The sequence below is a fragment of the Oenanthe melanoleuca genome, chromosome 9 (genome assembly GCF_029582105.1).
Source record: "Oenanthe melanoleuca isolate GR-GAL-2019-014 chromosome 9, OMel1.0, whole genome shotgun sequence".
NCBI lineage: Eukaryota > Metazoa > Chordata > Aves > Passeriformes > Muscicapidae > Oenanthe > Oenanthe melanoleuca.
The window spans coordinates 12,818,138-12,832,691 of NC_079343.1; the positions used below are offsets into that span (position 1 = coordinate 12,818,138).

The following is a 14,554-nucleotide window of genomic DNA, read 5'->3' on the forward strand; positions in this document are numbered from 1 at the left end:
GGGGCTGTGTGTGTGCAGGATCCCCGGGGCTGTGTGTGTGTGCAGGGGCTGTGTGTGTGTGTGTGCTGGAGCTGTGTGTGTGCTGGGGCTGTGTGTGTGTGTGTGCAGGGGCTGTGTGTGTGTGCAGGGGCTGTGTGTGTGTGTGTGCTGGGGCTGTGTGTGTGTGTGCAGGGGCTGTGTGTGTGTGCAGGGGCTGTGTGTGTGTGTGTGCAGGGGCTGTGTGTGTGTGTGCAGGGGCTGTGTGTGTGTGTGCAGGGGCTGTGTGTGTGTGTGCTGGGGCTGTGTGTGTGTGTGCTGGGGCTGTGTGTGTGTGCAGGATCCCCGGGGCTGTGTGTGTGTGCAGGGGCTGTGTGTGTGTGTGTGTGTGTGTGCAGGGGCTGTGTGTGTGTGTGCAGGGGCTGTGTGTGTGTGCAGGGGCTGTGTGTGTGTGTGCTGGAGCTGTGTGTGTGTGCAGGGGCTGTGTGTGTGTGCTGGGGCTGTGTGTGTGTGCAGGGGCTGTGTGTGTGTGCTGGGGCTGTGTGTGTGTGTGCAGGGGCTGTGTGTGTGTGTGCTGGGGCTGTGTGTGTGTGTGCAGGGGCTGTGTGTGTGTGTGCAGGGGCTGTGTGTGTGTGCTGGGGCTGTGTGTGTGTGCTGGGGCTGTGTGTGTGTGCAGGGGCTGTGTGTGTGTGTGCTGGAGCTGTGTGTGTGTGCAGGGGCTGTGTGTGTGTGTGCTGGGGCTGTGTGTGTGCAGGGGCTGTGTGTGTGTGCAGGGGCTGTGTGTGTGTGTGTGCAGGGGCTGTGTGTGTGTGTGCAGGGGCTGTGTGTGTGTGTGTGCAGGGGCTGTGTGTGTGTGTGCAGGGGCTGTGTGTGTGTGCAGGGTCTGTGTGTGTGTGCAGGGGCTGTGTGTGTGTGCAGGGGCTGTGTGTGTGTGTGTGCTGGGGCTGTGTGTGTGTGCAGGGGCTGTGTGTGTGTGTGCTGGAGCTGTGTGTGTGTGTGTGCAGGGGCTGTGTGTGTGTGTGCAGGGGCTGTGTGTGTGTGCAGGATCCCCGGGGCTGTGTGTGTGTGCAGGGGCTGTGTGTGTGTGCAGGGGCTGTGTGTGTGTGCAGGGGCTGTGTGTGTGTGTGTGCTGGGGCTGTGTGTGTGTGCAGGGGCTGTGTGTGTGTGTGCTGGAGCTGTGTGTGTGTGTGTGCAGGGGCTGTGTGTGTGTGTGTGCAGGGGCTGTGTGTGTGTGTGCAGGGTCTGTGTGTGTGTGCAGGGTCTGTGTGTGTGTGAGCTGGGGCTGTGTGTGTGTGCTGGGGCTGTGTGTGTGTGCAGGGGCTGTGTGTGTGTGTGCTGGAGCTGTGTGTGTGTGCTGGGGCTGTGTGTGTGTGCTGGGGCTGTGTGTGTGTGCAGGGGCTGTGTGTGTGTGTGTGCTGGGGCTGTGTGTGTGTGCTGGGGCTGTGTGTGTGTGTGTGCAGGGGCTGTGTGTGTGTGTGTGCAGGGGCTGTGTGTGTGTGTGCTGGGGCTGTGTGTGTGTGTGTGCAGGGGCTGTGTGTGTGTGTGTGCAGGGGCTGTGTGTGTGTGCTGGGGCTGTGTGTGTGCAGGGGCTGTGTGTGTGTGTGCAGGGGCTGTGTGTGTGTGTGTGCAGGGGCTGTGTGTGTGTGCCGGGGCTGTGTGTGTGTGTGCCGGGGCTGTGTGTGTGTGTGCTGGGGCTGTGTGTGTGTGCAGGGGCTGTGTGTGTGTGTGCTGGAGCTGTGTGTGTGTGCAGGGGCTGTGTGTGTGTGTGCTGGAGCTGTGTGTGTGTGCTGGGGGGAGCTGTGTGTGTGTGCTGGGGCTGTGTGTGTGTGCAGGGGCTGTGTGTGTGTGTGCTGGAGCTGTGTGTGTGCAGGGGCTGTGTGTGTGTGTGTGCTGGGGCTGTGTGTGTGCTGGGGCTGTGTGTGTGTGCTGGAGCCCCGGGGCTGTGTGTGTACGCAGGGGCTGTGTGTGTGCTGGAGCCCCGGGGATGTGTGTGTGTGTGCAGGGGCTGTGTGTGTGTGTGCTGGAGCTGTGTGTGTGTGCTGGAGCTGTGTGTGTGTGCTGGGGCTGTGTGTGTGTGCTGGGGCTGTGTGTGTGTGCAGGGGCTGTGTGTGTGTGTGTGCTGGGGCTGTGTGTGTGTGCTGGGGCTGTGTGTGTGTGCAGGGGCTGTGTGTGTGTGTGCTGGAGCTGTGTGTGTGTGCAGGGGCTGTGTGTGTGTGTGCTGGAGCTGTGTGTGTGTGCTGGAGCTGTGTGTGTGTGCAGGGGCTGTGTGTGTGTGTGTGCTGGGGCTGTGTGTGTGTGCTGGGGCTGTGTGTGTGTGCAGGGGCTGTGTGTGTGTGTGCTGGAGCTGTGTGTGTGTGCAGGGGCTGTGTGTGTGTGTGTGCAGGGGCTGTGTGTGTGTGTGCTGGGGCTGTGTGTGTGTGTGTGCAGGGGCTGTGTGTGTGTGTGTGTGCTGGGGCTGTGTGTGTGTGTGTGCAGGGGCTGTGTGTGTGTGCTGGGGCTGTGTGTGTGCAGGGGCTGTGTGTGTGTGTGCAGGGGCTGTGTGTGTGTGTGTGCAGGGGCTGTGTGTGTGTGTGCTGGGGCTGTGTGTGTGTGCAGGGGCTGTGTGTGTGTGCAGGGGCTGTGTGTGTGCAGGATCCCCGGGGCTGTGTGTGTGTGCAGGGGCTGTGTGTGTGCTGGAGCTGTGGGTGTGAGCGTGTCACACAGCCAGGGGTGTTTGTTCGTGGTGTTCTCCTCCTGCGTGGGCTCAGGGCTGCTCAGGGGCGTTGCTGGTGCTGCTGCCCGGGTGTTCAGGTCCCCAGCAGCCGTGGGCACTGCTCTGCTCCGGGCTTTGGCAGCTCCAGGACTCCTCAAGGGCATTGTTGGTGGTGCTGCCCGGGTGTTCAGGTCCCCAGCAGCCGTGGTTGCTGCTCCTCTCCGGGCTCTGCCCGCCGTGGTTGCCGCTGTGCCGCTCGCTGCTGCGCTGCCCCTCCGGGGCCGTGCGCTCCTTCCCCTGCCCGGGCGCCGCGCTCGCCCCCGAGAGCTTGCTGCGGAAGGAGCTGGAGAGGTGGTAGTAGAGGATGGGGTCGAGGCAGAGGTTGCCCACGGCGAGCAGCAGCGTGCCCTCCTTGGCTCTGAAGAGCGCCCTGCGCAGCGCACAGCCCGCGCCGGCGCTGCCCTGGCTCAGCGTGTAGGGGACGCGCACGGCGTGGAACGGCACGAAGCACAGCAGGTGCGCCCCGGCCACCAGCAGCACCTGCAGCAGCGCCCGGCGAGCCCGGGGCGCCCCTGGGCCGTGCCGGAGGCGCCAGCAGCGCCGCGCCAGCAGCGCCGGGCACAGCAGCAGCGCGGCCGAGACGTGCAGGAACAGCGCCGTGCACACGAAGCTGCTGAACACGTGCCAGTCCCGCCCCAGGCGCGTCTTGAGGTCGATGCAGCCCAGGCCGGGGCTCTCCCGCACCTGGCGGGTGGGGATGGCCATGTTGGGCACGGTGAGGAGCAGGATCGTGAGCCACACCACGGCGCTCAGCGTCCGGGCGAAGCCGGGCTCCTGGAACCGGAGCGGCCCCGAGCTGCGCGCCAGCTGCAGGCAGCGATCCGCGCTCACCAGCCCCAGGAATATCATCGACACGTACATGCTCAGGTAGATGCAGCAGGCTGTCACCTGGCAGTGGAATACCCGCAGGCTCCAGGACGCGATTCCCAGGTCGACAATAATCTTCACTGGCAGTGCCAGCGTCAGCAGCAGGTCTGCAGTGAGGAGGTTGATCAAGTAGATGCTCATAGATTTTGGTTTCTGGTCCTGAGTGAATGCCCACAGCGCGAAACAGCTTCCAATAATTCCCACGAGAAAAATCAAGTAGTAAAAATAGGTGAAAGGTTCCATTTCGTCATAGAGATGACATTCAGAAACGTTGCTTGACATTGTAAATTCCTTGTGTGAGTCGGCTTTGCTGACAGGAGATATCAAGGACCTACAAAAGGAGCCGAGAGAAAGGACATCAATGACATCAGCCTTTCCTGGGCAGCAGTATTATTCTCTCAGAATTCTGTTTGATTAATTCTAAAAACCAAAAACAATTAGAAGTATTTTTCTCTCTTCATGCTACTTCCCAAATATTCAGGAGGGCTTTGTTCTCTTGCTGGAAGAATTAGGAATGTATTAGGATTTGTTTCTGAAGGCATAGAGCCTTCTGAGCAGCATTTCCACCACAGCAGCTTTTCTGGCAGTGCTTGGTTCAACACCCTCCTCCAGCCAGAATGCTAGAGAAAAAGGTTTGAATCTATTTAATAATGATCATACTAAAACATCTTAACTTTTGAAGGATTGAAGCTTTTATTTTAATGAAAAAAGTAGGATTTGTAGCATCATTTGTAGCATGCACTGGGAGTTCTGAGAGAATGCACTGTCCAACCAATATATAATAAATATAATATATAATATATAATATATAATATATAATATATAATATATAATATATAATATATAATATATAATATATAATATATAATATATAATATATAATATATAATATATATTATATAATATATGATATATAATATACAGATATGTCAGATGGGTGAGCAAATGGTCCTCAGCAGCCTTAAGGTTTGCAAACTGCTCTCCATTCCTGCTTGAACACAGAACAAATTAACTGCATTTTCATGAAACCTTTAGGAAAAGCACATTTTGAAAGAAGCAGATAATGAATAATTTTGCTCACCTTCTTTGTAGGCTTCAGTAGAAAGGAAAGTAGAAAACTTTGGTCCTAATTTAACTAAATACCCCTGGAAGACTGAGGGTTTTTTTCTTTGCTATGCTGTGTCAGTCTGCTGCAGAGAATGTTTGTGGGAAATTCCTTTGAATTTCTTGGAACCCAGACACTCACAGCCTGTCCCCATCCCTTGTCAGGGCTCAGCCTGTCCCATCCCTGTGCAGGGCTCAGCCTGTCCCATCCCTGTGCAGAGCTCAGCCTGTCCCATCCCTTGTCAGGGCTCAGCCTGTCCCATCCCTGTGCAGGGCTCAGCCTGTCCCATCCCTGTGCAGAGCTCAGTCTGTCCCATCCCTTGTCAGGGCTCAGCCTGTCCCATCCCTGTGCAGGGCTCAGCCTGTCCCATCCCCTGTGCAGGGCTCAGCCTGTCCCATCCCTTGTCAGGGCTCAGCCTGTCCCATCCCTGTGCAGGGCTCAGCCTGTCCCATCCCTTGTCAGGGCTCAGCCTGTCCCATCCCTGTGCAGGGTCCCCAGCACCCCAGCCCAGCCTGTGGCCAGTGACATTGGCACTGCTGTGCCCAAAGCTGAGCCCAGAGCGTGTGCCAGTCAGACCTGGGCTGCACCTTCATGGAGAGCTGAGCAGGCTGTGACAGACAAACTGGAGCCACCTACCTGTGCTGGAGGCCTGGGCTGTGCAGAGCATGGTCTGCCCAGGCTGCTGTCCCAGGCTGCTGTCCCTCTGCTGTGTCACCTCCTGCCCAGGCTGCTGTCCCAGGCTGCTGTCCCTTGTCTGTCACCTCCTGGCCAGGGCTGCTGTCCCCAGGGCTGCTGTTCCAGAGCTGCTGTCCCTGTACTGTCACCTCCTGGCCAGGGCTGCTGTCCCCAGGGCTGCTGTTCCAGAGCTGCTGTCCCTGTGCTGTCCCCGTGCTGTCACCTCCTGACCCCAGCCCTGCTGTCCCCTCCTGGCCAGGCTGCTCTGCCGGCTGCACACGGGGCTGTGGTTTCCCGACGAGCTGCTGACACAATTAAACTCAACCTTCAAACTGCATCACGTGGAGTTACCCGAAAGGGCAGGGACAGGGGAAATGAGAAAGAAGAGCTCAGGAGCAGCCCAGAGCCCTTTCCTGTGCCTGGGAGAGGCACGAGGGGCTGTGGCTATGTGACAGCACTGGCTCCTTTCTTTTGTTTCCATAAATCTGAAACCCTGTTTCCCCCCTTCCCTGCATATATCTCACATTTAAAGCCCATCTGAAATCAGGATTTTGCAATGTACTTGGTCCTCATTCATTTTAGTACTCCTCATGCAATTCTAGGTTTGTTTTAGGGTTACACCTTAGCTGGCAGATTTATGGGACTCTGCTGATTGCAATGAATGAATGAATTCTAAATCTTTGGGTATCTTCCAAGCACTGTTAAAAGTAAAAATTACACATTAGGGAAGTTGGGGAAATATTTTTTTGTTGTTTGGTTGGTTTGGGAAACCATGAGAAAAGATCTAACACCATGCTGACAGCAAAACTGAAACTCCAACTGGTGGCCCTTGGCTGTAGCTGAGAGTGCACAGGAATTTACAAACCCTGTACCAGAGATCTGTGGAGGCACAGATGAAGAATGTCTGGTTTTGGGTTTAGTCATAAACTGAAAGTTCAGACCATATTTGTCAAAATGTTTGCAAAGCTTCAGAATCTGGAAAGATCCTGTGTCCAGCTGTGAGCAAGCACAGATTAATGTTGTAGTGTTAATTTTATAGTTCTGCTCATGCAAAGTGGCCTTCCTGTGCTTGTAGGGCTTTTAACCCCAAAGTGCAGCACTGAGAATTGTTTCTGCCTGTGGATCTCTGTCAGGCAGCTCTCCCTTGCTGTAGAGTCAGGTCACAGCTCAGGGAACCTTTCCAGGTCCAAAAGCACAAAGTGATGGTTCAGTGAACCTTACTGCAGAAGGGTTATGGGAAGGGAGCAGGTGCTGGAATGTGCATTCCCTGAGTGTGTGGGGAGCTGCCTTGGGGGGCCTGAGGCTGATGAGGATTCATTTACCCAGTGCTGGAAATCCTGGGCTCAGCTGATGCAGCCATGAGGAGCAGAGGGAGCAGAGGCTTGGCCTGGCTCTGGGGGGACCTGGACCTGTCACTCCTGGGGGATTGCAGCAGGACAGGCCAGGAACCCTTTCCCGGCTGGGGAACCTCTTGGGGGAGGATTTTTCAACATGAATGAAAAGCTGGAAATGCAGCATCCCTTTTGAACACAGGTTTTGGTCACCACCCATTCCCCTGTGCCTGCATGCAGATTCTTGTTCTAACACCAGTAATCTGGTGAGGTGTGAAACAACTGCACAATATAAATATAAAAATATAAATATTTTTTTCAAAGCTTGCAAAGCAATCAAGAAGTTGTTCAAATTTATATTGTGGAAATGTTTTCCTCTGTCTATGGCAGTGATCTTCCACTGCTGCAATGATGTAAATTTATGTAGGCAAATACCAAGCCCTGCCATGTAGGGAATGGAATGTTGCCATAAATGACCAAAGATCTCCCACCAAGCACCAGATTCCCCTCCCCAGCTGGTTCCCTGGCTTGGAGGGCAGAGCCTTAGTTTGACAGAGTAGGCAGCTCTGAAAGAACCATATAAATATCTTTAATGTATTTTCTCTCACAAACACAACTCCTGCAGCCCCTGTGGGCAGGTTCAGCTCCCACAGTCGAGGCACACCAGGCTGCCCCAGGCACTGGTGGGAGCTGGTGCCCACTGGGATCAGGCTGGAGCTCCTCTGCTGCTGGCTGGGAAGTGCATGGAGATGAGTTTGCTCCAAAATCTCTGTGTGAACCCAGTGGAGGTGCCCAGACTTTAGCTGGAGTACAATCCTGTGGGATGGTAGAATCCTGCTGCTGACCACTGGTGTTGGATAAGAGAAGTTACCCACAGCCTTAGAGAAGGTGCAAGGATGAAATGTTTAAATATTTTAAATATTTAACCCTTAGATCTGTTTGGGATAAAATGAAATGCAGTGGCAGAAAGATGAAAGACTTGTTATTTCTGTTCCTAAAGTTTCTTTAATTAAAATAGAGATATTCAGCTCCAGAGCCACTGTCTGAAAACCTTAGCAGATACTTTAGGCCCAGGTATGTTTTCCCAGTACAATAATAAAATCAATTTTTAAAAAAGCTGCTATGAAAAATAAAGTCACAGAAGAGATTATATGAGTATAGAGCAGGGTGGTGGCTTTCAGCCAGAAATGCTTTACTGGTACAGTCAGAAATGCTTTACTGCTGTGTAAAAATCACAGGAAAACCAGCAAAGCATTCTCAGTGGACGGGAGTGTAGCAGAGATTTTAGGCAGCTGTACTTGTGTGCTCCCAGCTGGGTCTAGGATGTTCCTGCTCCTTCTGCCCCAGCAGGGGGGAGTTGCTGCATTTGGTGTGGACATGTTTCTGTTCAGGTAACTCCAGAGAAGCAGCTGGTGTGGTTTGGGTCTGTTGGAGGGTTCTTTCAGAGACTCCATCATTCTGGACTGCAGGATGTGCTGCTCCAGGGGCTGCTCCAGGGGCTCCTCTCTGCTCTGACATCCAGGGTGGTGTCACAGCCAGGGCAGCCAGGACACAGCTGACCCAGCACAGTGAATTTATTGGGATCTGCTCTGAGATCCAGGGAGGTGTCACAGCCAGGGCACAGCTGACCCAGAACAGTGAATTTATTGGGATCTGTGAGATCCAGGGAGGTGTCACACCCAGGGCACAGCTGAACCAGCACAGTGAATTTATTGGGATCTGCTCTGAGATCCAGGGAGGTGTCACAGCCAGGGCACAGCTGACCCAGAACAGTGAATTTATTGGGATCTGTGAGATCCAGGGAGGTGTCACACCCAGGGCACAGCTGAACTAGCACAGTGAATTTATTGGGATCTGTGAGATCCAGGGAGGTGTCACACCCAGGGCAGCCAGGGCAGAGCTCAACCAGCACAGTGAATTTATTGGCACAGGCAGTGCTGGCTTTAGCCAGAGCAGCAGCACCTGGTGCCATGCTGAGCCCCTCTCCTGGCTGCTGCTGAATGCTGTGTGCTCTGTTTCTCTGGGACATTTGCTCATCAATAACTTCCTGAAATGTACATTTCTGTACAGACACAAACCTACACTATGTTTATACTTTCCCGAAGCGTATTTGATCTTCTGCATTTAGAAATTTCAACCTGACTTGAAGCTTTTGGCTTGAGATGCAGTTTTTGATACAGCTTTTCTCTGAAGGGGAGGCAGAGGAAAAAATAAATGACAGGGTCGAGGCAGACATTTGCAGCAGACAGCAGCAGAGTGAACTCCTTGGCGTAGAACAGGGACTTTTGGGACTGGCAGGTGAAGTGGGAGCTGGTCTGGCTCAGGGTGTAGGGGGTCCTGCAGAGGTGGTAGGGCACGAAGCAAACGACAAACACAAACATGATGGTGAATATGTTCCGGCTGCTTTTCCTCTTGGCCGAGTCTGAGCTCCTCCGGAATTTTTTGTAAGAGCTGTATATTTTTTTGGATATAGAAGTGTAAAACACGATCAGCAGAAAAAAAACAATCCAGAAAATCCCTGTGCAGACATAGGTAGTTGCTTTGTGCCACTGTCTGCCCAGCTCGCTTTTAAGACCTATACATTTTGTGGAGTAACTGTCTTTAGTGATTTCATTAGTTAAAATCATGTTTGGGAACGACATAGCCATTAGCAGCAGCCATATGGTGACAGACACCACCTTGCTGTAGCTGACTGTGTGAACAAAGGAGGTGAGCAGAGGCTTCACGATCTTGTAGTACCTGTCAAAGCCAATGAGGCCGAAGAAGGAGATGCCGATGTACATGTTCATGTAGAACACCACGGCCGAGTACCGGCACACGAACAGGCTGAGCGCGGGGGGAGCCACCCCGGAGTCTGCCAGGATCTTGAAAGGAAAGGTCAGGCTCATGAGGAGATCGGCCACGGCGATGTTCTTGAGATAGACGATGAAGCTCTTGGTGCTGGGGACGTGCAGGAAGAGCCAGGCTGCCAGCGCGTTGAGCGAGAGCCCCGCCAGGAAGACGAGGCAGTAGAGCAGGGGGATGGCCGTGGTGCTGACCGCCGTGCCCAGGCTGCAGCTGCCCCCCGACGCGTTGCTGCTGGAGTTGGGCATCATTCCTGAAACGGGGAAGGGAGCGGCTCAGCGGGCGGCCGGTGCTGGGCTTCCTGCTGCTTGCACTCAGCTCTCTGCCCGCACTCCAAACAGACTCGGAGATGGCCACGCTCCCACACCCCAGTGTAGAGGATGTTACTTCCCCCAAATTGGGCCCCTGGGATTCCATCCTTAAACAAAGAAATTCCTTGAAACAGGACCCCTTTTCCTTATCGAAACTCCTATTATCTTTTAATAATTCTATTGGTTCTTAAAGTTGTAAGGTAATTGGTCTTTTTCTTACTTAGAATTTTAAGGTAATTGGTTAGTTTGTAATTTGTGGTTTTTATTGGTTAGAAGTTCAATCCTCTAGAAAGCTATAAAAACCCTTTGTTGTATCTATAATTGGACCGTTGTTAGCAATTCCCTTCGAAGAAATAAACACACCTTCGGAATCTTTGCAGCACGGTCTCAGCCTTTATTCTCTGCTAGAATGTAGCTGGGGCTCTGCCACAAGAGTTCTGAGCTATTTGGACTCTGGTAGCACCCCGGGGTTAGAAAGCATTTAACCCCAAACAGCTACACCCCAGCACTGCCGGCAGGGAACGCAGGGATGTTCTGAGTGGGAGCATCTCCCTTTCTGCTGATGCTGTTGCTTTGAACAGAGGATCCATTTCTTCTCTCCCTGACCTTACCCTGAGCCCACCTGCAGTGAGCTGGGCTGACCCACAGCCAGGGGCGACTCAGGGTCAATGAGCTGTGCTCAGGGACCTTTAACACTGATTTACCATGAAACACGAGTGATATGAACGTTCCTGCTCAAAATGTTCTACAGAAGCTCCTCTTCTGGTCAGGTGAGAGGATACCCAGCGAATGGAACACACCCAGTGCTCCCCTGCAAGGAGCTCACACGAGGTGTGAAGAGTTTGCTGTGCACTCCCAGCAGCCCAGCACACGGGAGTGTCTGTGTGCTGGTTGGAAATGTGGGAGCTTGAGCTGGCTTCTCAAGTCAGATTTACATTTGAAAGGATTTCCAAGAAGAAATCACATGTGCTGCCCACTTGTCTTTGCCAGAATGTTTGTGGGGGTGGATTATCCTCTGTGGGGAGGGCAGAACAAATATAGATATAAATATAATGCAGCTGTATTTGGCAACTGAAACTCTGGGTAACTGGAAAATACGTGCCTTGGAGCTGGGAAAAAACCCACTTTGTCTTTTAGAAAATGAAGAATTTCCTTTTATCCCCATTCTGAGTCAGTAACTGATGTCTCTGTGGAGCAGATTGGAACCTGAATGTAACATTGCAATAGCTATAGATGGACATTTCTTCTCAAATAGGTTATTTGGTGTATTGTTTGCTGTGCCCCTTGCAGCTGGTGCAAAGGCTGACCAGCTCAGGTGTGCTCTGCAGGGATGGGAGGAGCAGGGGTCAGACCAAAGCCTGCCCTTAACCTCCTGCTGCTCATTATCCCACAGCACCACCCTGCTTTGTGTTTCAGCTCTAGCCAGCGAGGCATTTGGTTCTGAGTGCCTGAGTTTTAGAAGAAAAAGCAGGTTTGGAGAGCAGGTATTAAACCATCACATGGGCAGGTGTGTTAGAGCTGGTTATGTGGGCAGAGCTTGGGGTGATAGTGCTGAAATTAGAAGCATCTTCTGGAAAGGCACTAACAGCAAATGGTATTTTTATTTAAATAGTAACACACTGTATTTAAAACCTGCTCTCTCCTCTGTGTCTCTGTTCACTTCCTCCCCCCAGGACCCTCTCTCTGCACATGGTATGTTAAGAACTTGGTCCTTCTCTGTCGGGTTTTCTACAGCCAAGAACCCTCAGGTCCTTCTGTGCTTGGACCTTGGGGCAGAGATTAAATTGTTCAGAAGTTCATGAAGTATGTTTTGTGCTGAGGCATCGTACAACAAAGGATTATTTCAGAGCTGTGGGACTAGAGACGTGAACATGAAATCTTTGTGAAGTCCATTGTGTCTGTGCAGCATGGAGAACACCCCATACAAATTTTACATTTGGTACATCAGATTTATCAACTGTCTGTCACTGAGAGGGAGCCACAGGACTCTGTACATCTTCCCATGTCATTGGCATGTCCTTACCTCCCCTCAGCTGCCTGCTGCGGAGTTCTGCTGAGGCTCCAGAGCTCTGTCCATCCCCAGGCACTCTGACCTGCTGGGACACCTGTGGGAGACACAAGGACAGTGCTGTGTCCTGGCAGGTCCCTGTGCTGCCGAGGCTCCTGCAGCTCAGCACCGAGCACCGCCCAGACACGGTGCAGAGCGCAGGAGAGCTCCAGAAACGGGTGGGGACGAGCAGGGGCAGCCGTGTCCGAGCTAAACCCTGTCCCTGCACGGGCAGGGCTGGCGGCTCCAGAGCGCCCTGCGAGCACCACAGCTCTGCGCTCATGGTCACCCGTGTCTGTTTTATCTCTGTGCCACCTTCTGACACTCAGCTTTGTCTGTTTTATCTCTGTGTCACCTTTTCACACTCAGCTTTGTCTGTTTTATCTCTGTGTCACCTTCTCACACTCAGCTTTATCTGTTCTTTGTGCCACCTTCTCACACTCAGCTTTGTCTGTTCTCTGTGCCACCTTCTCACACTCAGCTTTATCTGGTTTTTGTGTCACCTTTTCACACTCAGCTTTATTTGTTCTTTGTGTCACCTTCTCACATCCAGTTTTATCTGTGCTTTGTGCCACCTTGTCACACCCAGTTTTATCTGGTTTTTGTGCCACCTTCTCACACTCAGCTTTGTCTGTTCTTTGTGCCACCTTGTCACACTCAGCTTTATCTGGTTTTTGTGCCACCTTCTCACACTCAGCTCTTCTGGAGGGTCCTGTCCTGCTGCTGTGAGCAGCTCAGCACTGGCAGCACAGTGTGTCACTCCCTGGCCTGTCCCCTGTCCTTAGCTGGGGCAGAGGGACGTGCTGGTGCCAGCATCTGGGCTGGGTGGCACACAGCCTTTGGTACTCAGAGCTGCTCTTGTTGGAGTGCTTGGGCCTGCATAAATTACTTTGGTTCTGTGAGAATAACCTCAGCTCCTTGTGCAAAACCAGCAAACTTGATTCACCAGATGACCAAGACTGATTGGGTAAAATAGAAAAATGTTCTGAACTTCCTTAGCATGCAAATCATGTTGTCTTGGCACAGCACATGAAAGGGAAGCTGCATAAATCATTAGAAATGCTCAGTCCCTTCTGAGACCAGACTCTTGTGCTGTCCCCTATGACTCTTCCACAGCAGCATTAAGGCAATTCTTGACTTCTGTGACATGGCTGTCACGTTTCAAAGTTCACCCTGCTTCACTGAACATGAGAATAATATTTATAAGTTGTTTTATTTATATATTTATTACTCTGAACTTACCAGAAGTCGTGTAGTTCCAAGTACACATTTTAGCTATTTATGGAAACTAATGTAGCTGTTTAATAAATATCTCCTCTTACAGTTACAGTAATACAGTTACTGGGCCAGTGGTCACTATTGCCAGAAATATTTTTTGAACTGCAAAATGGAATAAATCAGGGGAGGTGATCTCACTGGATGGTACCTCTGATGTTAGGAGGAAGCTGGAAAAGGAGGAAGCACAACACACCACAAGCACTGCAAGTTGTGCTGAGTGTGCTAAAAGAAGAATCTTATTTTAAGGTTTTTCTCTCTAGTGTGGTAGGAGTGCTGGTACTGGTGGGACTTGCAGTGCTGTCCCTGCTGGTGTGGTCCAGGGGAAAGCTGCTGTGGGTGTCCCTGTGGGGCAGAGGGTGGTGAGGCAGGAGAAAGGGGTCTGGGAGCTGTGCTGGGCACTGTGGGGGGCTGAGCTGGGGGAAACCTCCTTCCCAAGCACCGAGTGTGGTCAGGGCTGCTCTGACCCTTCTCTGTGCCCAGCCTGGGGGTGCCTGCTGGGTGACACACTCAGGGTCCCTGCTGGAATTGCTGCTCTCCTCCAGAAGGCACTGCCTGCACTGACTGTGGAGATGTGCTGCTGCATTTGACTTGTTGCAAGTGTGCCAAGAGACTAAAATTTTGCTATTTACTGCTCTTCTTATGGCGTTTGTCATAGGGCAACGCCTGGGTTTTAATCCTTAAGAGAATAAAAGTCTGCAAAACACATGATGGGCTCTTTCAGCCTCTGGAGGTGGCACGTGGGGTGGCAGCTCCTGTTTGTCACAGGATGCAGTGCAGGAAAACGGGGCTGGGATGGCAGGAGGAACGGGTGGCACTGCTGCTGCAGGGGGCAGAAGGGAGGGTCTGCCGTGGTGGTGCCGGTGTCGGATGTGGCAGTGCCAATGTCGGATGTGGCAGTGCCACTGCTGGATGTGGCAGTGCCAGTGTCAGATTTGGCAGTGCCAGTGTCAGATGTGCCAGTATGGGTGTTGGATGTGCCGGTGCCAGTGTCAGATTTGGCAGTGCCAGTGCTGGATGTGCCAGTGTCAGATGTGCCAGTACGGGTGTCGGATGTGGCAGTGCCAGTGTCAGATTTGGCAGTGCCAGTGTCAGATGTGGCAGTGCCAGTGTCAGATGTGGCAGTACCAGTGCTGGGTGTGGCAGTGCCATTGCTGAATGTGGCAGTGGCAGTATCAGATGTGGCAGTGCCAGTATCAGATTTGGTGGTGGCAGTGTCAGATGTGGCAGTGCCAGTGTCAGATTTGGCAGTGCCAGTGTCAGATGTGGCAGTGCCAGTGCTGGGTGTGGCAGTGTCAGATTTGGCAGTGCCATTGTTGAATGTGGCAGTGGCAGTATCAGATGTGGCAGTGCCAGTGTCAGATTTGGTGG

General features: G+C 52.8%; 2 protein-coding genes across 3 annotated transcripts; both read right to left on the reverse strand.

The window, feature by feature from the left end:
- GPR171 (G protein-coupled receptor 171) lies at positions 1-5,434 on the reverse strand. Of its 2 annotated transcripts, XM_056499053.1 has the most exons (3): positions 5,337-5,434; positions 2,676-3,926; positions 1-65 (listed from the first exon to the last, which is right to left on the reverse strand). In XM_056499053.1, exon 2 carries the CDS (start codon positions 3,875-3,877, stop codon positions 2,720-2,722), a length of 1,158 nt encoding a protein of 385 aa, XP_056355028.1. In that variant the 5' UTR covers positions 3,878-3,926; positions 5,337-5,434; the 3' UTR covers positions 1-65; positions 2,676-2,719. The 2 variants fall into 2 exon arrangements, with proteins under 2 accessions (XP_056355028.1, XP_056355027.1); XM_056499052.1 differs by lacking the exon at positions 1-65 and having other exon boundaries at positions 2,642-3,926.
- A 2,965-nt stretch (positions 5,435-8,399) lies between these two features.
- P2RY14 (purinergic receptor P2Y14) lies at positions 8,400-12,001 on the reverse strand. The gene is made up of 3 exons (XM_056499062.1): positions 11,885-12,001; positions 8,636-9,803; positions 8,400-8,494 (listed from the first exon to the last, which is right to left on the reverse strand). The coding sequence occupies exon 2, from the start codon at positions 9,799-9,801 to the stop codon at positions 8,785-8,787; it is 1,017 nt and encodes a 338-aa protein (XP_056355037.1). The 5' UTR covers positions 9,802-9,803; positions 11,885-12,001; the 3' UTR covers positions 8,400-8,494; positions 8,636-8,784.
- Between the last annotated feature and the right edge of the window lie 2,553 nt (positions 12,002-14,554).

Excerpts from the sequence above, each read along its gene's own strand:
- GPR171 (XM_056499053.1), bottom strand. The coding sequence starts at position 3,877 with ATGTCAAGCAACGTTTCTGAATGTCATCTCTATGACGAAATGGAACCT.
- P2RY14 (XM_056499062.1), bottom strand. The coding sequence starts at position 9,801 with ATGATGCCCAACTCCAGCAGCAACGCGTCGGGGGGCAGCTGCAGCCTG.